General features: G+C 40.1%; 2 protein-coding genes across 2 annotated transcripts in view; both read right to left on the bottom strand.

Moving 5' to 3' along the window:
• Positions 1 to 629: 629 nt before the first annotated feature.
• On the bottom strand, positions 630 to 10,107 carry WNT16 (Wnt family member 16). Its single transcript, XM_087723655.1, has 4 exons — positions 9,770 to 10,107; positions 5,870 to 6,147; positions 5,149 to 5,435; positions 630 to 2,663 (listed from the first exon to the last, which is right to left on the bottom strand). The coding sequence occupies exons 1-4, from the start codon at positions 9,865 to 9,867 to the stop codon at positions 2,199 to 2,201; spliced, it is 1,128 nt and encodes a 375-aa protein (XP_087579781.1). The 5' UTR covers positions 9,868 to 10,107; the 3' UTR covers positions 630 to 2,198.
• Positions 10,108 to 19,284: 9,177 nt separating this feature from the next.
• The window catches only part of CPED1 (cadherin like and PC-esterase domain containing 1), a 105,783-nt gene continuing 99,924 nt past the window's right edge, over positions 19,285 to 25,143 (bottom strand). Inside the window, exons 22-24 of the mRNA XM_087723653.1 lie at positions 24,511 to 24,598; positions 22,022 to 22,168; positions 19,285 to 19,700 (exon numbers count right to left, since the gene is read on the bottom strand). Of these exons, the coding sequence (XP_087579779.1) occupies positions 19,473 to 19,700; positions 22,022 to 22,168; positions 24,511 to 24,598 (463 nt within the window). The 3' untranslated portion in view covers positions 19,285 to 19,472. The remainder of the gene's footprint in view (positions 19,701 to 22,021; positions 22,169 to 24,510; positions 24,599 to 25,143) is intronic.

The following is a 25,143-nucleotide window of genomic DNA, read 5'->3' as shown; positions in this document are numbered from 1 at the left end:
GTACCATCTGATAAAGCTATGTAGGCAGCTGTGCAATCTGAAATTGGCTTCATAGGTAACTTGCATTCATTCTATATGCAAGGGGCCCTCAACAGGTACATTATTTATTTCATGGTACACTGTACAGTATCTTTACAAATTAGCATCATGCTCATTTTCTTTTTTTTTAATGAGACTGCTCTGAAATGCATCACAATGTAGACCTTGTCAAGAAGGTTCAAAAGAAAACAGGAGCAGTACTTGAATACTACTATATAATTGCTACAAATAAACAATTCTCTTTCTCTGATAGAATATTTGTAGTTCACTGTTGAAATGAGGGATCCTTGGTGCTCTTTGTGCTTGGATGTTTTCTTGCAGATATTTCACTACCCAAACTAGGTAACATCAGCAATAGCAATAGCAGTAGACTTATATACCGCTTCATAGGGCTTTCAGCCCTCTCTAAGTGGTTTACAGAGAGTCAGCATATTGCCCCCAACAATCTGGGTCCTCATTTTACCCACCTCGGAAGGATGGAAGGCTGAGTCAACCCTGAGCCGGTGAGATTTGAACCGCTGAACTGCTGATCTAGCAGTAGCCTGCAGTGCTGCATTTAACCACTGCGCCACCTTGGCACCTTGGCAATGCTAGGACTGATCAGTGATAACACTAACAAAGTTACCCAGTTTGGCTAATGAAATATCTGCGAGAAAACAACCAAGCTCAGAGAGCACCAAGGACTCCTCATTCTGTTTCTCTATCTTAAATGGAAAATTAGAACACTGGGATAGAAGTAAGTGAAAACATAGGAATACACGTTTTGCAGCATACCATCTCTGTCAACAAGCTTGTTCTCTAATGCTGACGACTGTACCAATGACACTAGCTCTTGACTTATGACACTAATTGAGACTGAGGTTTTGGTGGTAAGTTGTGATCATCATAAAGCAGGTCATCACATAAGTGCTCGATTTTATTACTTCTTTTGTGACAGTTGTTAAGTGAATGCAGCAGTTGTAAAAGGAATGCCAGGTCATTAAGTGAACACCACAGTTATTAAGTGTCCCATTGTTCACTATGAGGCATTTTTTGTTGGAAACTAGAAGAAAACGGTTGTTACTGGGGGGAAAAACATGTTGATCATGGGATGCTGCAAATTTTTTTGGTTGGGATTGGTTAACCAAGTCTTGGATGCTTTGCTTGAACCTCAGTGTCATTCCCAACTGCAAATTGCTATGCAACTGATTTTATGGCTATTTTGTAAACGGAATGCTCTCAATTCTCAATACAGGAGAGCCAGATGCCTTAAAGAGGATATTATTTTAACTTCTGAATGTTAAATCGAAGCTAGTCTGATTTACTTAGCTATTAAATTTACTTAAGCACTGCATGTGACTGAAATACTGAGAATCCACAGTCATTGTGGACTGAATTACACAAATACACCATCCAAGTATGCAAATTCCTTATGAAATACAAGTTGCCAGGTGATTTGTTGCTATTTCGTCCAAGTGTTGTGGTCTGCCAGCAGCCAGCAGAGCTTGTGGCAGACTCAGACAAGTGAGGAGGTTGGGGAGGAACATGGGCCAGTCATGGAGTCTGGGGAAGGCTCTGATGAAGGCTCTGCGTCGAAGGCAGAGATGGGGCCTTGGCCATCCAACAATTATCAGCTGCCTTTGGAATCAGGTATCAGTGGGGCAGAAGAACAGCTAGAGCCTGTTCCTGATGTGTGCATGCGCAGAGCTGCTAGGAGAACAGCTAAGGAACAAGGGTTGACTCAGGAGTAAAGGCACAGGTGGATGGTGAATGCCCCCCCCCCCATAGGGAATAAAGTGGAGCAAAAGGGGAGGGGAGTTTGCAGGAGGCAATTAGTTCAATTCATTAGAGTGAAGATCTGTTCCTGACTTCTTGCCAAGTAATTGCTGCTACTGTGCAGCGTTTGAAAGATATCAGCCTGGCAACTCTCCAAGCCCGATAAAGGTCTGTGGTAGTGAAATCTCTTGAACCACTGGGACTTTGCTGGAGAGGAATTCACTTTAACCTAAATAAAAGAGGTTTTATTGGGATGAGGAGTCTTCTTTGTGATCTTGGGAAACCTAGGTCAGAACATCAAGTTGCTTTTTCCACAAAAACAAATAGCTTTCAACCTTCGACTCCAGAGAAAATGTTCATTTTTCTTTCGCTGGATCCAGGAAAGATATTTGAGGCAATTACTTTTATTTGCAAGTATGAACGTCAGTCACAGTCTCACATCTTCTGCAGCGTACATAGCAACACCAAACAAATTTGCACTCACATCTCTCCACGTGCCTGACCACCTGTGTGTTATATCCACGGCCACAGCAGAGGAGGTTGCATCCATCCGGTCCGGCAGATGTGCGGTTGCATTCCCGCCCTTGTGTCCCAGAGACCCCCAGTTTGCGATCTTCCATACAGTAGTTGGGCGATCTGTTGATATAGAGGAGGTCTTCTTTCTGGATTGGGATGCTGCGCTGGCTTTTTTCTCTCCTGCGTATTTTTCGTCTTCGTCTATCAGAAATCTGGATGCTGTTCTCATACTTTTCTTTTAAAAAACTTCCAACTTTTGCAAAGGATGACATGGTTCTCCAGCAAGTTTTCAGAGCACAAGAACCAGATAGGCCGTGACAGCGGCAGTCGATGGACATCAGTTTTGCTACTGCCTGGAGGAAAAATTAAAGCAAACCACAATCAGAAAGGATCAACTCTCCTCTTAGGCTGCACACCCAGCATATTCCAAAGCATTTGAGTTTCTTTTTTTTAATTTAGAAATTGCTTTTCCCTTATGTAACAGAAATGCTGAATGCAGTTTTCATATGGACCAAAAGACTAGTCTGTTTCTTAACTAGGCAACAGCATGTTTCTTCTTAAGAAATATGGAGGACAGTTTCCTGCTTTCTTTAAATCACACAAAATCCCATACACAATATAGCATCTGTATCTTTCGGCTCTGAAATCTCAAGGGAAAGGTCGCCTGTATGTACCATTTTGATAGCCTTTGCTGCTTACTGAAGTTCCTGGAACCATTCAGATTTCTCTATGAACAAAGAAGGGCCAGGACATCAATATTCACTCCAGAGGAAAAACATATGGGCAATTTGTGCAGAAAACCAGAGATGATATCGAAGGATGAATGAGGTAGAATATGAGCAAAGCCCAAAAAGATCTTAAAGATTTTTTTAAAAAACAGTAACATGATCCTTCCCTGATTTTCTTTGGTATAAATACTATCAGGTTTTCTGTTACTCTAGACCAGGGGTGTCAAACTCAATTTTGTTAGGGGCCTCATCAGAGTTGTGTTTAACCTCGGGGGGGGGGGGGGTGCGAAGTGGGTGTGGCCAACTCAATGTCACTCGTGTCAGAGATGCTCTACCAGCGAAAACAGACTCCCAGCTCTGTTTTTGGCTGCGACGGCCTCCTGCAACCCTCTGCCAGCAAAAATAGTTCTCGGAAGGGCCATGCAGGCCAGTCCTTCACTGTTTCCAGGTTGGCCCTGCGGGCCAGATCTAAGCACCCCTCAGGCTGGATCCAGCTCAAAGGCCTTGAGTTTTACACCCTTGCTCTAGCCCAGTGGTCTCCAACCTTGGCAACTTTAAGACTTGTGGACTTCAACTCCCAGAGTTCCTCAGCCAGCTTTGCTGGCTGAGGAACTCTGGGAGTTGAAGTCCACAGGTCTTAAAGTTGCCAAGGTTGGAGACCACTGCTCTAGCCTGTAACAATACTTGAAATCAGAGTTCCAATATTTCTTGTGAGAATATTTGACCTACTTTAAAGAATTGGCAACTTCCCAGTACTTTCAAACTGTAAAGTTAAATGTAAAGGTTCCCCTTGCACATGTGTGCTAGTCATTCCTGACTCTAGGGGTCAATGCTCATCTCTGTTTCAAAGGCAAAGAGCCAGCGCTGTCCGAAGACCATGTCTCCATGGTCATGTGGCTGGCATGACTAAATGCCGGAGGCACACCGAACACTGTTCCGTGTTCTCACCAAAGATGGCCCCTATTTTTCTACCTTTTTTCCCCCAAACTGCTAGGTTGGCAAGTAACTGGAGCTTGCGTAGCACTAGGGATTCGAACCACCAAATTGCCGACCTTTCTGATCGACAAGGTCAGCATCTTAGCCACTCAGCCACCGCGTCTCTTTTTCAGACTGTACATACCTACAAATATATGTGGTTTCCTCAAAGCTTAACTTCCACACAGAAAGTGCATTATCCTCAGTGCAGCCCATTCTAAAGGGCACCCTGGTGGAGAAAGCATCTTTAATGGAAATATAGTTGTTACTGAATGACAACATTCAGTAGACCCAGCCACTATGTTCAATGGTAAGAGAGACTAGGATTTGTAATTCAGTAACATCTCAAAGGCCCATTATAGTAACATTATCATTTGCCCAGATGGAGCTAAACATAGGGAAGCAAACATATAAAGTAGCTATGATTGCATGAACCCCCTATTCACACAGGAACTAAATAAAAGAAACATGTAACTTCCTCTCATCAGTATTCATGGATACGTGGGAGAGAAGAATGTGTTGTGGCCCTCCAGAGGTTCTGGCAGCAGATTCGGACAGTGGGGAGGTTGGAGAGGAACATGGGCCAGTCCTGGAGTCTGGAGAAGGCTCTGAGGAGTGCTCTGCATTGGAGGTTGAGATGGGGCCAGGGCCATCCAACAGTTATCAGCTACCTTTGGAGTCGGAAATAAGTGGGGCAAAAGAACAGCTGGAGCCTGTTCCCAGTGTACAGAGCTGCCAGGAGAAGGGAACAGCTAAGGAACAACGGTCGACTCGGGAGTAAAGCCACAGGTGGACAGTGAATGGCTCTTCCCGGAGGGAATAAAGAGGAGTGAAAGGGGAGGGGAGTTTGCAGGAGACAATTAGTTCAATTCATTAGAGTGAAGATGTGATCCTGACTTCTTGCCAAGTATAGTCTGCTACAGAGTAGCATTTGGAGGATATTAGGCTGGCAGCTCTTCAAGCATGATAAAGGTCTGTAGCTGTGAAATCTCTTGAAAGACTGTTGGCCGAGACTTTGCTGGAGACTTTAGCTTTTAAACTAAATAAAAAAGGTTTTATCAGGACGAGAAGCCAAGCCGGCTTTTGGGAAGCCTAGGTGAGATCAGAATGGAGGGGAAAAGATTTGAATCCATACCAGCCTTCCTGCTTCATTATTATGCAGATTCATGAGCATCAATCCATTTCTATCTTTTCTGGTGATGTTTTTTGTTGGACCATCTAAGAACTTTCTGCTCAACCACATTCCATACTGGATATCATCAGAACATCCACCCCAGTACCAGCCTTCTCTGGCTGAGCCACCGTTTTGTAACATGGAATCACAGGCGCAGTCAGTCAGGTTCCCTGTGCTGCATAAATGTGTCACTGAATGCACTAGGCCAGCTGCCATCACAGCATAGATAAATGCTGTTTCTTTGGTACCTACAAAAAAAAAGGATTTGTTAAAAATATCAGTGGTATGTTCTATGATTAATCATTAAGGTTAACATGCAACTAAGAGTTGGATCATCTGGTTTCACTCAAGTAAATCAGCTCTATCTGAGTCAATCCAATCAATGAATAACTTAATTTGAATCTGAGCCATTAATGGGACCAATATGGTGAACCCGTATAAATGAGAGAGCACAGTAAATCATACTTTTTCCACAAGAAACTTTGTTCATATTCCACAATTTCTTAAGAAATGAATATATTTACACGTCTTCATATATGAAATTGGATGATCCAAGTTGTCAGATAGCATCACTCCTGGGCTCACGAGAACTGATCTTGCTCGGCCAACATTGATGCAAGAGTTCAGGCTTAAGCCATCCAAAGGACCGCCCAACCACCAGTGCTGCCAACTAAGAACCTACCGCTGCTCAACTCATAGCCAAAGACGGAGAAAGCAGGAGAGGTGGAGATGGATGAAGGATTAGTGGAAAGTGCAGGCACTGTATCCGGAGAGAGTAGACAGTTCCACCGTTCATGTCTGAATTGGCTCTGGCATTCACGGATGCCCAAGCGTGCTCCTTCTCGGATGCTGTGCAGGAGGTAGGGCTTCTTCTTGCACAGGTCCTTTTGGTGACCATTCAGCGGCAGGTTACCACAACCCAATTTCTCTGGGACACCAAAGGAGGCAATACCCAGCCACCTGCAAAAGCATCCTGGGGGTGAGACCCAAATACCACGTTTCTCATCTTATGCTAACAGACAGAAAGGATGGCCCCTAACGAAACCTCTATAATTAATAACTACCATAGCTCCACAGAGTGATGATGATTGGGAAAAATAATGAGCCGCCTTCATCAAAACCCAGGGGGACAAAGGAGCAGAGACCCATGATGGGCATACTAAGTAATCGTGACCCGACAAAAGCGCGAATGTCAAAAGCGCGCCGACAAAACCGTGGTGCTAAAACCGTGATGTCAAAAGCGCGCCGACAACAGCGCGCCGACAGAAGCGCAATTTAAGTTAAGGTAAGGTTTAGGGTTAAGTTTAGGGTTAGGTTTAGGGTTAGGTTACAGCGTGCTTCTGTCGGCGCGCTGTTGTCGGCGTGCTTCAGCGCTCATTCGTCGGCGCGGTTTTGTCACCACGGTTTAGTCAGGCGCGCTTTTGTCGTTCGCGCATTTGTGGTGGAACCCTAAGTAATAGTCTCTTTGCCAGGGGTTAAAAGGATTCATGATATGCTACGAAGCAGGACTCTGGGAATGTGATATTTCTTCAGTGATTTCTAAAATAATTGAGATGTTTACATGTCTACAGATCTAGAAAAAAATAAAAAAGAATAATATCCAGGATACCATGAATTTCAGACTCATGCCTAAAGTTACATTTCATAAACACTTTCTGCAGGACTCTAAACTTTTCCGTCTTTTCCATGCTTTTAAATGCCCAAGCTGGTGACAAAACAGGCTCTATATGCATTCCTATGTACAGGGGACTTACGGCCACAACTGAGCCCAAAATTGATGTTGCTAAGGGAGACATCCGTTAAATGAGTTTTGCCCCATTTTACAACCTTCTTGCCCCAGTTGTGAAGTGAATCATTGCAGTTATTAAGTTAGTAACATTGCTGTTAAAGGAATCTGGCTTCCCCATTGACTTTGCTTTTCAGAAGGTCGCAAAAGGTGATTAAATGACCCGGAGACACTACAATAGTCATAGATATGGCCACTTGCCAAGCATCTGAATTTTGATCACATGAACACAGGGATACTGCAATGGTCCTAAATGTGAAAAATGGTTAGAAGTCACTTTTTCCATTGACGTTTTAACTTTCAACAGTTACTAAATCAATGGTTGAAGACTTCCTGTATATGAGTAATTTCAGGAGAAAGAAAAAATAATGGTGGTCAAAGTGTAAAAAAAAGATCAGTTGACACATCTGCTGTGCCTTTCAATCATCTTCTTTTAGACCTCTTGGAGGTGACTATTGTTAGACAGAGATATTTATTGTCTTCATTTATATGTTGACTATATTTACAATTAATGCATCCTGTTTTCCCACACTGCTATTTTTTAAATGCAGTCCTCCACACCCTGTCCCAAACTAAATACAGACTTTAAGATTCCTTACTCTTATTGTACTCAAACTGTTACGTGCCCTGTGGGTTTTATTTTACAAGTGCTGCAAAGAATATATATTATTTTTTATTGGAACATTTCCCAACGCCCTCTAGGCTGCTATATCGAGATACTTTGGAACAGCACCTCTAAAATAAAATAACTAGCAGGCTAGGGCTGTGCATATACTTGGGAATGGAGCGGTTTAACATGAGGCCTATTAATTCTGCTAGTTATCTGAATGACCAGTCTTCAGAGAAGAATTCAGGCTCCCATCTGGGTTGGAAATATCCAGTATTCATATTTGTGTGCTCATAAAGTTCTTTGATAGGAAAAAAAATCCACCTTAAATGTAAACTTGATTTTTCAAATCAAGTTTACATTCAAAATAATATAGCTTTTCCTACAATCTGAGAAAAAAATGCAAACCTATGAAATGGCAGGAAAAGCTATAAAACTATTTTTTTTTAAGTTATGAGAGCATGGCAATGAATACTGCACAATAGTGACACATTCCATCAGGTTTTCAGGCCCATTTTGACTAAACATTTAGAACTGCCGATTATCTCCCAAAGACCCATTAGATCCCACAGATTAGGCCTCCTCTGAATTCCATCTGCCGGCCAATGCCAGCTGTCAACCACCCGGAGGAGGGCCTTCTCTGTGGCTGCTCCGGCCCTCTGGAACGATCTCCCCATGGACATTCGGACCCTCCCCACCCTTCAGGCTTTCCGTAAAGCCGTTAAGACCTGGCTGTTCCAGCAGGCCTGGGGCTGTTGAGTTCCATCCCCTACTCGAATTGGTGTGCTTGTTGAGACCTTTTAAATTGTTTTGTATTGTTGTCTGTTTCTGTTGCCTTCCCTTTTGTATTGTCCGTCCCCCCCCTTGGTTTTGTTAGCCGCCCTGAGTCCCTCAGGATTGGGCGGCATACAAGTTGAATAAAACCTTTAAACCTTTAAACTAAAGTAATTTGCTTCCAAATGTAATTCACTGTGTCTCATATGTAATAGCAACCAGTACAAAACAGTTTGCCATTCTCTTATCTTCCAAGATGATATTCAACTTCTTAACCCAGTCATAGCCCAAAGATGGGTAGTTACCCATTCCAATGGATAGCCATATTTGACTCTGCTTAGCTTTTAAATTCTGATAAAGCAATGTTTCTCAACCTTGACAGCTTGAAGATGGGTGGACTCCAACTCCCAGAATTCCCCAGCCAGCGTTGCTGGGAGTTGAAGTCCAGCCATTTTCAACTACGCTGAGAAACACTCTGATAATGGTTGGCCCAATGCTGCCATTTTTGAGTAATCAGAGACTAATTTTTAAACCTATCTTGAACATACTAAAATAGCAACATTCACACTTAATGTGTTGCTAAATAGCATCAGATAGCACAAAACAACAAGCTGTGGTGAAATATCCATCGATACAGTTTTATCAAAATTCAGTAAGGGGCCCAGGATATTCCCCCCCCTCTGTGTGTGTGTGTGTGTGTGTGTGTGTTTAAATAAGGTTGTTATTCTGGCACAATTGTTGGGAACAATGCATAGTTTGATATTTAAAAAACACATGGTTTTCTTTTGTTAATGCTGATCTATAACTTCCTAAAAACTCTTGATAAAAAAAAATCTTCATGTCATATCTTTTCTTAACATCCTAAATTAATTACATTGACCCAGACTGTATGAACCATAAAGTTTATTTTTTTATTTTATTTTATTTATTTTGTCAAGCATGTGTTAGATAACATATATACCCCTTACATACCTCTTAGGGAGTATAAATATCATATTTATAACTATATAAATAATGCTAAAGAGGCTCTACTTAAAAAAAAATCAGCTGAAAGATTTCAACTAGCCATGGGGTTTCTTCTCCTTTGGAGGGATTCAAAACCTCTTGGGTAGAAAATAAAAGTGACCTATCTTTAAGATCATTAGGAACTGCCATCATCCCATCACTTGAGGAAGGACACTTGTATTGGGATCGATCAGGCTCAACAATGATGTTTTCATTCCAAATGATAGCACGGCAGGAGAGGCAAAGCCTCTTCTTCACCCAAGAATAATAACGAAATTGCTTAATCCGTAGGCAGAAATATCCCCCTCTGTTATTTATACAGCTATTTATATTACTAAATATTACAGACCCAGGAGATTCAAACTCCGCTTCCTCCCCATGCCCGGCTCCGGCCAGCCCATTCTACTCACATCCAGTTGGCGTGGGCGCCGCAGCGGCAGACTTCCCACAGCACCGCCGTCCACAGCACGCACAGGCGAGGCAGTCCCAAGGGCGCCCCTTTCTCCATAGCCCACGCATGGAGCTCCCGGGACAGCCAAAACTTTGCCTTCCCCACCCACCCGCTGCTCGTTCCGAGGTGGCGAGGCAGAGATGCGGCTCCCGGGATCCGGCTGGCGCTGCGCCCGTCTCACCTCGCACCCTCGCCGGGCGGACTCTGGTGCAAGGGGTTAAAAAAACGCCACGAGGCTCCGCCAGCGCCTCGCTCGAAGGTGAAAAAAGTTTCGCCCATCAGAGTTTCTTTATTTCTTTCAGCTTCAGCTTTGGGTTGTGTGTTTGTGTTTTTTTAGTACTCCCTGCTCATTGTTTCATTGGCTAAAGAGAATTCATGAATATGCAACATTGCCGTGATTGGTCGGGACTGGTTGTGCACGCGACCATAATAATAAAATAAAGACCCGCGCCCTCGCTTCTGCTTTTTAGGCTCTCCGGAGAGGCGAAGCCCCGTCGCTGGGCGCCTTTGCTGATGGTCAGAAGGGCAAACCGCGCAGCTGGCCTCGGATGTCGAAATCACGCCTGGCCAACAGGGAATCCCTTTAACCGTGTGTCTTTAACTCTCAAACCACATTAAAAAAAATTAATTAGGTATTGATTTGATTGGTTTGTCTTTCAATAAAGAAGGGAGGATGACATCCTGTTTTATTCTCATAGATGGGGTGGCGGTGCAATAATAGCAACTTTATGACCTCCCCGAATTCTGAACCAGCCATGTTGAAGTCCGCAGTCCTCAAGTTGCTACAAATTGCTCATCCTGTGATTGATCATCATCTTCTTCACCATCTTCAAAAGTCTTTAGGGCACAAAAACAATTGTACTGTAACATCCTGCTGTAATTACAGAACATGCATTGATGGACTCAACCTAATCATAACTGGATAAAGCTCCATATTTTATGTGCAAAATTCTTTTGCTCTGAGCTTTGTTTTCATAACCTTTTCAAAACAAAGAATTGTGTATAGTAGATCAACCGTTCAGTAGTTATTGGCAGACCTGGATTTATGTTCTGTTTCCTCATTCCCCACCAGAAAGCATATAGTTTAAACAACTGGAAAGCACATGGAATGGCATGACATGCCATAACATGACACACAAGTTCTTGTATTTGGATCTGCATTTTTTTTAAAAGCTCCACTTATACTTCAATATTGCCTTCACCCAAAGACGTTAAGGGAAGCACTTTAAATGTTCTCAGAAATTCAGATTCTTGTAACTAAAGGAAAGTGTAATCTTTCATCCTTCATGCTTTACCATAGATAGAACCCAGATTTTCTTTAAGAGAAATGTTGACACTATATGAGAGTTAAAGACACATGGTTAAAGTGGATCATTTATGCTATTATGCTGGTGATGTTTAAAATGGAACAAAAATGCTTAAGGAGAGTCCACCCTTCTGGAGTTCGATGGTACATATATTACTGAACTCTAAATTTATGTTTTTTTTCCTATATTTTTATTTTAAATAGCAATTCTGTTCATTGGACTTTGGTAACATATAAGAAAAACACCAAAAGGTTAATGATTGATATTGTATGATGATTTATATTGAATTTGGAAATATCACAAAAGAAAATAATTAAAATTCAGTATAATTTTACAGTTCAGTTAGAGCTATTATAGAGGAATTAGTTATATTATATTAATTATCAAATCTATTTACATCCACTCCATGCTGATTAACTCTGAAAACTATGAATTGCTCTCCTATCCCAATCTCTTACATCTATTTTTACATTACTCAGTTGTACTCTTTGCTATATAACTGGAATCTAGTCAGAGTCAGAATATTAGTTATTATTTGCCAATATTAGATATTATTTGTCAATATTATTTGCCATGTGGCTATCCTGATATGGTACTTTGCACTTAATCACATATTTTTTATCCATTATACTCGCCGCCGCCCCCCCCCCCCCGCAGTGCTGCAAATGCAGTGTGGAAAGCAGCCACACGGAAGTGCTAACTGGAATGTTTCAGCAAAGTATTAAAAATCAATTTTGAAACATGCTTTCATTTGAAATTTAGGAAGATGGTATGTCACACAGGGAGGTTTCAGTGAACTGAATATGGCAGAAAGATAGCTTGATTAAGAAAGTATATCTTGAGGGTACATAAGTTTTAAGACCCATTCCTTTGATGGGTCAAAGGAACACTAAGAAAGTAAAATGCAAACTATTTGCATAGTTCATGCTCAGAATATACTATATTTCCAAGAACATTGGCATACAGTATGTTGGTCTGCTCCAATATGCTGCCCTGCCAATGGCACAGATACTGCTTATTTTAATTTACTGTATTTATTTGATCTCACATTAAAATGATCTCTGTGTTAAATATGAATCAGAAATATTAGTTTGCACACAAACCCACACACATTTCTCCACTCCTACTTTTTTTTTAAAAAAATGCAATAACAAACAAAGGGAATGTTCTCACCACCATGAAGCAAAGCTTCTGTTGCATTCTTGCGTGTAGTCAGATACCTATAAGTAAACAAGAGAAATCTAAAGACAGTTCTCAGCATGCAGGTGGAAAAAAACCTATAGTGTGTTTATACTTGTGGATAACAAAACCATTCTTTAGGATTTTGTTTCAGGTAATACTAATGATCTATGCAAAAGTAAAACTTTGATTTGCAACCAGCACTCAGAAATAAATCCAGTAGTGTCCACTGGGGATTAGTCCCAATAAATATATGTAAGAATTAAGAGTTATTTGTATACTGCACTTCACTTAAAAATACATTCAAACACTATTCACAGTAGAGGTAGTCCTCAATTTGTGACAATGGAGCCCAACATTTCTGTTGCTAAGTGAAACATTGGTTAAGTGATTTTTCCCCATTTTACAATCTTTCTTGCCACAGTTGTTAAGTGAATCACTGCAGTTGTTAAGTTAGTAACCTGGTTGTTAAATGAATCTGGCTTCCCCTTTGACTTTGCTTGTCAGAGGTGTGCAAAAGGGGATCACATAAGTGGTGGGATTCAAAGAATTTAACAACCGGTTCTCTGCCCTAATGATTTCTTCTAACAACCAGTTCACCTAACTGCTCAGAAAGTTAACAATTGGTTCTCCCGAAGTGGTGCAAACTGGCTGAATCCCAACACTGGATCACTTGCAATGATCATAAATTACTTTTTCCAGTACTGTTGTAATTTTGAACAGCCTCTAAACAAACTGTTGTAAGTCAAGGACCACCTATATAATCTAAAAAGCTTCCTAAATTGCTGAGCGACAGGGATAGTAGTCTTCTTCTCCTGCAGTCATTTTTTTAGTCTATAACATGTTTCTCAAATTTGGCATTCTTAAGAGATGGGCTTTTCAATAGCCAGAGTTTTCCCCAGCTTAACATTACATCAACCTGTTAGGTGAGGTCATCTGATAGCATGAAAGGAGTTATCATCAGTATGATGGTGATATTCAGTTTTTCAACTGTTCTGAGCTGACCAAGAGACCAGAGGTGGTATTCAGCAGGGTCTGGCCAGTTCTGGAGAACCTGTAGTGGAAATTTTGAGTAGTTCGGAGAACCATAAATACCACCTCTGACTGCCCCCTGCCCCCATCAATTATCTGCCTCCCGAGTCCCAGCTGATTGGGAGAATTTTGCAGTAACCTTCCCCTGGAATGGGGAGGGAATGGAGATTTTACAGTATCCTTCCCCTGCCACACCCACCAAGCCATCTCCACCAAGCCATGCCCACAGAAATTTTTTTGAATCCCACCACTGCAAGATATGTTATGGAGGGTCTGGGGTATGTAAGGGTTTGGAATAGGAAAAACAGATTTCATCACAGCCTTAGCAAGACTGAGAGGCTCTGGTTTTTAGGGACCATTCACCTCTTCTTCTGGGTGAGATGACACTATCTCAAATGGAACCTGCGTGGAATTTGGGGGTCCTCCTGTTTGAGGAACAGGTGGCACCCACGGCTAGGACAACTTTTGTATAACTTTGTGTTGTGCCTCAATTGTCCCTTTTCCTTGTCAGATCCTGAGTGGATTGTTGCAATGCTTTCTACATGAGGCTGTCCATTTCCCATTTGAGGACTCAAATGGTAATTTATCAATCATTTTTTGATATGTTATTGGATTTATTCCATGAAATGTGCATGTAATTTTTGCTTAGCCAATGTGCGAAACAGCATGGTAAATCATATAAATCATAAAGTATGGCTTTGATATATTTGAACTTTTTATTTATTAAATAAACTATGATTAAAACAAAATCATAGTGAAGTATTTAAACCCATAGTATGAATGTTGTGTTACTATTTTTTAATCTCATACACATTATATTGGCTTTTCCAATGGATTATGGCAAACTGAACAGGTTATGTTGATGATTATGTCTCTTTATCGTATGAAGTATGTCATAAGTAACAAAATTGCGATTTGATATTTTAAAATAATTTCCCTATGTTGTTTATTTATTTTTTAAAGTTTTATATGAGACCAAATTGTTGTTACAGAATTATACTATTAATAACCTTGGTCTTTGAATAAACATCTATATCAAAGCTAAGGTGAACCATTAAATTAATAACAATTGTCAAAACTATTTTTGAAGAGTTGCTTGTATATATGCTAACATTTGTCAAATTTATTTTATTTTTAATGATATTCTAAGGTTTTCACTGGCATATTATGATACCCGGGAGGTGAGGGTAGGCAAAATAGTGGTACCAGAGGCCAAATAACTCTGGATAGCTTCTGGGCAATAGACAGACAATCTGATGAAGGACAATACAACAGGTTGAAGATGACTATTATTAATCCAAAATCTTGTGTTGCCCTTTACAGATGTCTTAAGTTCCTAATCAGTGAATGAGTCTGAGTGGAGACTCTAGTGCCATCTGAAAATATCCTGATGCATAATGTCAGAATATCAAGACATTGATATCAAGATGCAAAATATCACGACATTGTTGTGCATTATCTCAAAAAAGATCCAATAAAATCAGCATAGTCATATTGTTTCACGGGATGTTTAGGATACATCTCTTCATCAAGAAGCTCTGCATACTAAAGAAAACAGAGAACTCAATATATATGAGAAAACAGGTAGTCCTCAACTTCACAACAGTTCATTTGGTGACTATTTACAACAACAAGTTACAACAACAATGAAAAAAGTAACGTTTCACACTTATGACCATTGCAACATCCCCCTTGTCACATGATCAAAATTCGGATGCTTGGCAACCGACACATATTTATGATAGTTGCAGTGTCATGTAATCAGCTTTTGTGACTTGCTGACAAGCAAAGCCAGATTTACTTAACAACCATGTGAATAACTTAGAAACTGCAATGTGGCAAGACAAGGCATCAGAAGGGGCAAAACTCACTTAACAAATATCTTGCCTAGCAACATAAATTTTGGGCTCAAATGTGCTGTAAATCGAGGACTACATGTATGAAGTTTTCATTAATCTGTTGTCACATGTCAATTAAAAAGATACTCATACCAAGGAAATATATCATACAGTGTATCAATATTTATTTTATACATATTTACTATTGCCTAATTACAATTTAGATATCACTGATAAACATCTATGGTCCATGTTCATATTAGGTTGATTTGCATGTTACAGTGATAAGTTTACATAAAATATGCCTATAAAAATAAAGCACTGAAATGATGCTTTCAAAATAGCGACATCTGAGAAACATGAAACACAGTAAAGTACAGCATAGGATAACCATATAATGGTGAACCTTCAGAATTCACATTGCACATTTGCCAGCATGAAATCTATCACACAACCAGATTTCACTATAGGTTCTTTTTAAAAAAAAGACTTTGTGTTTGAGTTCAACTTTAACATTACTTTCAGTATAAAGATATTTATATAGGCAATCTTCTTTAAATATTTGCTTCTGTTGGAAGGTAATCAAGTTCTCTGAAACCTGGATCACCTCACACCATGTGTTTTTTTAAATCAGAATTTGTATTCATAGGAATATTTAAGTTATAAGTAAATATAATTATTTTAAGACTCTTCAGTAAGTCGGGTTTACCTTTATTTCAGGTTTACCTTTGGCACTAATACAAGTTACTTCAAGTTTTGACTAGGTATGCAATTTTTCATTTGAGATGCATGCATGATCATTTCTGTAAGGTTACTAAAAAATATTTATGTTCAGAGAGAAATTTTGAGGACACTCCATTCTAGTATCAGTGAAAAGGCAAAATGTGTGTCAAATGCAGGGACCAGTGGTGTCTGCAGGATACAAGAGAAAAGTCAAGAAAGCATCCATGATGGTGGAATGAAAGCTCTTTCCATTTTAAAAAAAAATGTGTATCATATTGTCATGGCTACCATTTTGACCTCTTTTACCATACCTTGCAGATAACACTTGCAAGGTCACTGCAGGAAAATGAAATTGTTTTGTTGTTGCTGTTGCTATGATTCTGTTGGCAATACACACTGAACAAGGTAAACTGGGCTGCAAGGCACATATAGAATCCCACTGAGCTGAGCAAATAGTATCGGGGTTTTTGTAATCTCCCTTAGCCTTCGGGCGTGATTTCTGGCAGAGCAAAAGAAAATACAGTGTATGTATATATATATATATATATATATATATATATATATATATATATATATATATATATATATATATATATATATATATATATATATATATATATATATATATATATATATATATATATATATATATATCATATTGCTAAAAAGTATTGCTACCAATTCAAAATTCCTGCAACTACAGTCTCATGACATGGTTTTAAGGAAACCTTTCATACTTTTTCCTTCTTGGCAAGGTTTCTCAGAAGTTGTTTGCCATTGTCTACTTCAGGGGTGTCAAGCTCAAGGCCCCGGGGGCCGGATCTGGCCCATGGGGTGCTTAGATCTGGCCCGTGGGGCCACCCTATAAACAGGAAAGGACCAACCCGTGGTGCCTCTGTCAGCAAAAACGGAATTCAGGAGAGCCACATGTGGCCCTTCCAGGCTCTGTTTTCGGCTGTGACAGCCTCCTGCCGCCCTCTGCCAGCAAAACTAGAGCTTGGGAGGCAGGGGTGAAATCAGCTTGCCTTTGCTACCAGTTCTCAAATGTGAGCACGGACTTTCTGCACATGCGCAGAGTGCCAAAAACGGGACGTGAATACATCCGGGTGGGTGGGCGGAGCCTGCTACTGAGGTAAGTAGAACAGAGAGGGAGAGAATCCGCTGTGCCACATGATTTAGATTAACTAGAAAGCAGAAAATCCGACAATTCTAGCTAGTATAAATCACGCGTCACAACTGATCGAACTGGTAGCATTTTTTTATTACCAGTTCAGGTTAACCAGTAATATTTTTACTACTGGTTCAGATGAACCGGTCTGAACCAGTAGCATTTCACCCCTGTCGGGAAGGCTGTGTGTGGTCTTCCTGAGCTCCGTTTCACTGGTAGAGTGTGACAGGAGGCTGCCACAGCTGAAAATGGAGCTATGGAGCCCGTTTTTGCTGGCAGAGTGCTCAAGCCACCACAGACACCCCCAACATGAGTGATGTCAAGCTGGCCATGCCTACCCTGGCCATCCCACCCTGGCCTCCCAAGGTTAAACACAACCCTGATGTGGCCCTCAATGAAATTGAGTTTGACACCCCGGTCTACTTCCTAGCATTGAGAGAAAATTGTTGACCCAAGCTCACCGAACTCACCCAAGCTTGCCTAAGGTGGAACTAGAACTTACAGTCTACTGGTTTCTAGCCTGATACCTTCTCTAGCCTGATGCCTTAGCCAAGCAAGTACAAAGATACAGAGGGAAATGATTGAAGCCTGGGAAATGAGCTCCTTGTTAGTCAACCAGAGTGCTGATTTACTGCTAGCTTATCAGGTACTTTAGAGCTGAGGACTTGGCAGCACAAAGAAACAACAGCCAACAACTTAATCACCAGCCATCAATACTCCAATCAAACAATAAGAAGTCATGCCAATCAGGCACCACATAAATACTAGACATAGAATAGCCCAAAGGACACATTCCTGCAGAGCAGGGGTGTCAAATTCGATTTCATTGAGAGACACAGGGGTGTTTGACCTTGGGGGGGCAGGGGTGGGTGTGGCCAGGGTGGGCATGGACAGTTCAATGTCACTCTATTGAGAGCGCCTATGGTGGCCTGAGCGCTCTGCCAGCAAAAACAGAGACCCGAGCTCCATTCTCATCTACAATGGGCTCCTGCAACCCTCTGCCAGCAAAAAAGGAATTCAGGAAGGCTGCATGCAGGCCTCCTGAGCTCCATTTTCACTGGCAGAGACAATGCAAGCTGGTCCTTTGCTGTTTCCAGGGTGGCCCCGCGGGCCAGATCAAAGCACCCCTTGGGCTGGATCCGGCCTCTGGGCCTTGTGTTTGACACCCCTGCTGTAGAGAGAAGTTCCCTGAGGATGGGCTCCAGCACAAGTCCAAAGATCGCGAGACTAAACCTCTGCTCCCAGTGACTTATCCAGATTCGACCCTGTACCATTGTCTTAGGAGATGTATATTTGCCTTGATTCATGATACTTTAATCATTACAGCAAACTGGGTCTTGTGTTATATTACCTTGATCCAAGTGACAAGTTGAAGTTTCTTCCCCCATTTTTAAATGGTTTTGTTAAACAGTACAATAATTTTGTATAGGAGTTCTCAAATCAATTCTACTACTGGAGGAGGCAGAAGGAAAATGTAATGTTATAAAATAAAGTTATTTATGTGGGCGATTTTCTTTACAGTTTTGCTTGACAGACAAACATTCTGAAACCTGCATCAACTTAACAACAGAGGACAAAAGAAAGAATAAAACTTCATGCAGCCACATAGTACTTGTGTAACCTTAATCAGCGCACTAGAGCAACAAGTGGAAGTTATCTAGCATTTTGAATGTAAGTCTGGTTAATTTGAACAAGATCAACTCAAAATACTCACTAAATCCAGCTCAAATTATCCTGCTTTGGAAACATTATTTCAGGAGATCTAGAGAAGGTTGTAATGCTGGGAAGGAGAAGAAGAAGATAACTAGCAACGAGATGGATCACAGTTACAGTGATGTATAGATGTTGGAATAACTAAAAGACCAAGTTATAAACAGTTCATCATGGAAAAAGATTTATCTGTGTGGTCACTAGGAGTTGAAACTGACATAATCAGTTTGGACAAAAATCTCTTGTGAGATGATGATGATGATGATGATGATGATGATGATGATGATGATGATGATGATTTGCAGTCTTAGAACTGATACCATCATTTCTTCAATGCAAATGCTAAAAGTATGTTTTCTTCTATTGCTTTTTTCATTTATAATTATAAAATCTTTAAACATGGAATACAGTACATCCTATCATACAATATTGCATAAACTTAGCTTACATCTGATTTAATGTTGGGTGCTATTTCAAATAACTCTTCTTGTTTTTGCCACTTGTGCTTCGGTTTCTCCCTCTGAAACCACAAATCCTTGAAGATCCATCTTGATTTTCTAAGGCTTTGATGAAATGCCCACATGTCTTGAATTATGCTAATCTGTTCCGCCTTTCAGGGAAATGTGTAGTAAATCTGAGAGGATCAGTGAGCCACTCCAGGGGAAAATGGGGGGTCTTTGAGCTCTACATGCCTACCATTCAAAATTACACGCTGGCATCCTTTCTGTTGTTCCCACAGATCCTGCTGAAGAGTATTTCAGAATAAACTTGATTGATTGGGCCTCTCACATGATAAGGAGATTGAGAATTGGATGCATAAGCTTGCAGCTTTGCAACGTTGCTTTGGTTGTTGAAATATTTGCCCAGAACGTAAGGTCTTGAGAATGTTGTTGCTATAGGAAAGCTTTTTTCAGATGCCTTTGATTTCACCACCTGAAAGAGAGGGAAGCAATGGTTTGCAAGACATTATGCCAATGTTTCAAGTACATGCAACAAATTATCAGTTCAAGTGAATTTGAATTGAATTGAATTTATTGCATTTATATGCCGCCCTTTTCCCCGAAGGGGACTCAGGGCAGCTCACAATCCAAGTCAGGGAAGGGGATACAAATAAGGGATAAAAAAGACGAATTAAACAATACACAATTTAAAAGCACACAACAACCATACCACTCGAGAGGGGGGGGGGCTAAAGCTCTTTAGCCCCAGGCCTGTTGGAACACCCAGGTTTTCAGGGCTTTGCAGAAGGCCTGGAGGGTGGTGAGGGTTCGAATCTCCACGGGGAGCTCGTTCCAGAGGGTCAGCCACAGAGAAGACTCTCCTCCGGGTAGTCGCCAGCCGGCATTGGCCGGCGGATGGAATTCGGAGGAGGCCTAATCTGTGGGATCTAATCGGTCTATTGGAGGTAATTGGCAGCAGGCGGTCTCTCAAGTACCCAGGTCCAATACCATACCAAGTGGTATATGTATAACAATACAGTTACTAACAATTACTGTTGTTTTATTCTGCGATCTTTTAAATGTCTTACAGTGCAATATTCAAAAGTGGTAAAGTTAGTTCTTATCCTTTTCTTCTTTGCAGCTTAGTTTGGTCTACCCAACAATGTAAATACATGTAATCCAATCACTGTTTGAAGTTCTGATAGACCTACCTGGGGGGTATTTATGACGCAGATTTGAACTTATTATGGTTGCCTCTCCAGTCATGTGATGCCACTTCATGCATTTGGAAACTGGGCTGCATTTATGGTCATATGACTGCATTTTATGACAGTTTTGTTGAAAATTGGCATTCACTTGTGATTTTTGACAAAAACAGCTTCATAATAAATCAATGGTTTATTTAATTACTACGGTGTTCATTTAATGACCCCCCATAAAAAGGTAGCAAAATTGGGTTATGGTTGTGATGGGCTTGATTAGGGTCTTAAATTACCTATGGGTACACTAGCATAGAAATCAATATTAGCCAAAATAATGATATTTCTTGCCATGCTTGTATGGTGGAATTCTCAAGAGTGCAGTATCACTGTGCTTGGAAAAATATATGCTTTTCCAGAATTAACTCTATGGATAAACGTTGTGGCTTCTTTACTTTTGACAGTGGATACAATGGCAATGGATGGGCCAAATACAGTTTTTCTGGGTGAGTGTAGTTGATTTATTTAAATAATGTTCTTGAGAAATCACACATTTTCTCAGCATTTAGAACCCTGAACTGTTGTGCATGGGTTGAAATATATGGCACAGCGGCATCATGTAAGACATAAGGAGTTTTTTCCCTTTACACATATAAACATAGCCACTTCTGTGTGCCATTATGTTTATTTAGCCAGCTCTAGAATTTGCAGCATTATTTACAAAATCACTCCGGCCTTTAATCTCTATTCCTATTACAATTAGGAGAAAGAGGATGGGATTATTTTCCTAGCCTACCTCCTTGGAGGGGTGGGTGGGCAGCTGCATACAGTCCACAGTTTCTCCCAAGTTACTGAAAAATATGTCATTAGACCAGGTTCCGGCTTCTTCTACTGCCGGTTTGCTGAGGGACACACTTCAGGCGCACGCGTGTGCACATGCTTGATGCATGCTACTCACGCATACGCAGCAGTAAAAAAATTGCTTTTGCCCATGCACAGAAGCAAAAAACAAGATGCCGACACCTATGGTACTGCCAATAGAACCAGTTCAGGGACATGGCTGGCCGAGTTACTATCTACTCGGCCGAACCGGTAGGAATCCACCTCTGCATCAGACCATGCCCAAGTGTTGTCTGCAAAGGACACCCCCCTTTAAAAAAAATATCTCCAGCAGTATCAACTGAAGTATGACTAGTCACTGACAAGATACACTGCTAAACTATCTCCAGATGTTATTGTTTATAGTCTCTGGTAAAATAAAATGTGGCAAAAGTAAAAGTAAAAATGTGACAAAAGTCCTCAGATAGGGAACTTAAGCGCATAAAAAAAGCCCTGGAAAATTGCTACACAATTACCTCCCAGAGAGAGGGGTCTACCTGCTCTCAGTTCACCCTGCTTTAAGCCTATCGTCTCCAAACCTGAAGCAGGGGTCTCCAACCTTGGCAACTTTAAGACTTGTGGACTTCAACTCCCAGAATTCCTCAGCCAGCTTGGTCTAACTGTAAAATGCTTATGATGGCCAAAATATAGATATATTTCAAATGCTTTCATTAATGTAGGACAAAATTTAAAGTGTATAAATACCCAGGCTGAAGCACTAACCCCCAATTCTTACCTCATGAAAATGACATCCACATTTCCCTTGCAAAAATTCCTTGTACCGTCCCATTGTAATAATGAACGTATCAACTACCTCATAACCGTAGTGTTTTGCAGTGTTTAGAATAGCAAGATTTTCTTTCCACAAATTCTGTATTTCTACCTGCAGTTTAAAACAAGACACCTCACATCAATATTTTTTGTTTATTTCTAGTTTCTGTTTGAATAGAAGACGGGTAAGCAAATTAATGATTTGAATGGAAATTTGAGACGAACAACTCAACTTTTTTGTTGAGTATAAACAAGAGTGCCTGCGATAAAACAACTCCCAAACTGAGCTTTTTAGAATAAACATAATACAACAGAGAGAGGAAAAGAAATAAAAAGAGAGAGGGAAGGAGAACTTATTTCAGAAATAAAATGTGTTTTAGGTACCCTTAATCTTACAGGTATTGATAAATGAGATGACACAAAACTAGTGAACTGATTTTGTAATACTGTTGCATTCCTACAAACTCATTATGGGGCTGAAATTTAATTTTACATTAGATTATTTTTATTTTATTCAAAGTTTCCTAGCTACCATGAAAAAAAAATCTTTATAGGGTAATATAGGCAAATGGACGTGGTGGCTGAGTGGCTAAGACGCTGAGCTTGTCGAATAGAAAGATCGGCAGTTCGGCAGTTTGAATCCCTAGCGCTGCATAACGGAGTGAGCTCCCGTTACTTGTCCCAGCTTCTGCCAACCTAGCAGTTTGAAATCTTGTAAAAATGCAAGAAGAAAAAATAGGAACCACCTTTGGTGGGAAGGTAACAGTGTTCTGTGCACCTTTGGCATTTAGTCATGCTGGCCACATGACCACAGAGACGTCTTCGGACAGCGCTGGCTCTTCAGCTTTGAAACGGAGATGAACACCATCCCCTAGAGTTGGGAACAACTAGCATATATGTGCGAGGGAAACCTTTACCTTTATCTTTACTATAGGCAAATGAGGATCAAATAATGGATGGGTGACAGACAGTAAATCAGAATGGTATCTGACTAATAATTTAATTATAGAACAATAAATTGACATTTCTTTCAAATTATATTGCGAAAGCTTCGTATTGAAAAAAAAACAGCTCATTTTTGGCAGAACAAATTATTATGTTCAGAATTTTTCAATTAGAAGTATATTTCATTTCTTCAGTTGGCACAACTTGCATTAAAAAAGCAAAGAAACATCTCTGAATTTCGCTTATCTTTCATGGAATGAGCATGAGGGAGGAATTCAGACCATAATTTTTTATAATAATGTGCATGCTTATTGCCAGATGGCATAGTCACTGAGGGTAGAAAGGTATTATGAACAAACATAAAGTATGATTCTGTTGGCTATTTATGTTTTTCCACAGTTGGACCAAGTGTCACTTGTTTACCAGTGCTGTCAAATGTTTTAGTTTTTGAGGATATTGGGGTCTGGAAGGGACAAAATAGGCTAAAGTTGAACTTTAATAAGATGGAATTGTTGTTTGGTCATCGTGGCTTTCTGTTGTTTCTTGGGAAGGCAGTATTTTCCTGAAAGATGGCCATAACTTGGGAGTCTTCTTAGTCATAAGAATCCTGTAATTCTTTCTGGAAGGAGAGAGTCATTTAGCAATGACTTATGTCCTTAATACTACTCAACTATTTTCTACAATGCACTTTACATGTGACTGATTTGAAGACCACCTGGAAACTGCAACTGCTATAAAATGCAGTAGTCTATATTTCATCGGGTATTCCCAGCATGTGACTAATAATATACCTGTGCAATTCAGAGTTTGTTTTTCATCTATAAATATGGCTTGTGGTTCCCCATTTTAATCAAGTGAGGGAAGCTGAGACCCAAAGTTGTTTTTCTGTGAGAGAGTATAATGGAATGTGAAACAAAGAGAAGAGATGTTGCAAAGGGAACAATCAGATAAAAAGGGGAAAGACATCACAAGGGAGTAATGGGCAGATATTTTATTTTATTTTTTGAAAGGATTGTGTGGTAAAGAGAGAGAGAGAGTTATACTTCAGACATGCTTGATTCTATTAATATAGCCGCACAGTAAATTAGAATTAGTTCATCTTGTTGTGTTTCCTGCTGGTCTACCTGGGACAGGCTGACAGCAACCTTTTCTATGATCCAACTTTGGGAAGGGGAAAAGGTGCAATGAATTGCTAAGGAACAGTCCTGAGAAAGTGGAAAACATAAGACTTTCAGAATAATTCTGCCTTGATGTTTGCTTAGTATAAGATACACTAGACAGCAACTCTGACAGGCTTTCAAGAGTCTGTTATTCTATACCACAATGATAAAAAACATTCTCGGAATCCAACATGTGCCTCTTTGTTGACCTTGAACAGCTGCTATTGTCATTGGCATCTGTGTACATTACAGAATCAGTGCAATTCTTAGGATCAGGATGCTGAACAAAAGAAAATTATGGTTTAAAGAACAATTAATTTTAATAGGCTATGAACAAATTTCAACTTACTGATGACAAAGTGTGTACTCCATCTACTGGCAGATGAAAGCCCATTCCTAGGGATTTTATCACTACCATTATATTTGAGAGATTCATTCTAGAGAGCAAATGAGAAAAACAGATAACATTTTATTTTGGCATTTGCATAGGCGCAGTATTTTAAGAAATTGCCACTGGTACAATATTTAGGCTCAATAAAATGACATTTCATTTAAAATTTTGACTTTCAATTTAATATTTTGATTAGTAATTTGAACATTAAGTGAAAATAGAAAGTAATAGTGGTCTTCTCATGTATTACTAATATAATCTAACCAAAAATATTTTAACTTGATAACTACGGAGACATCATCCTTGTGGGTATAATTTAATGCCGATGTCCCTACAGTTATCAATTTAAGATATTTTTGATCAAATCATATTCATAAGAAGCTATTTTGAAGGATGGAGTTTTGATGACAATCTATTTTATATTTTATCATGCTCAAGATTAAAATTGGGGAGGAATGAATACTCTTCAGTAATCTTCAGAAAAGCAAGGTGTGAATGATCAGCGGTCTGAAAGAAATGGAAAAGTGAATTGGCCTTCAAATTGTAATGGAACCTATTTTATGTTTCCTATGCCCTCAGAATCAGACAAAA

The sequence above is a fragment of the Thamnophis sirtalis genome, unplaced genomic scaffold (genome assembly GCF_051295495.1).
Source record: "Thamnophis sirtalis isolate CommonGarterSnake01/CBP01778 unplaced genomic scaffold, rThaSir2_p1.2 scaffold_9, whole genome shotgun sequence".
Classification (NCBI taxonomy): Eukaryota; Metazoa; Chordata; class Lepidosauria; order Squamata; family Natricidae; genus Thamnophis; species Thamnophis sirtalis.
This window is presented reverse-complemented; position numbering and strand designations above follow the sequence as displayed.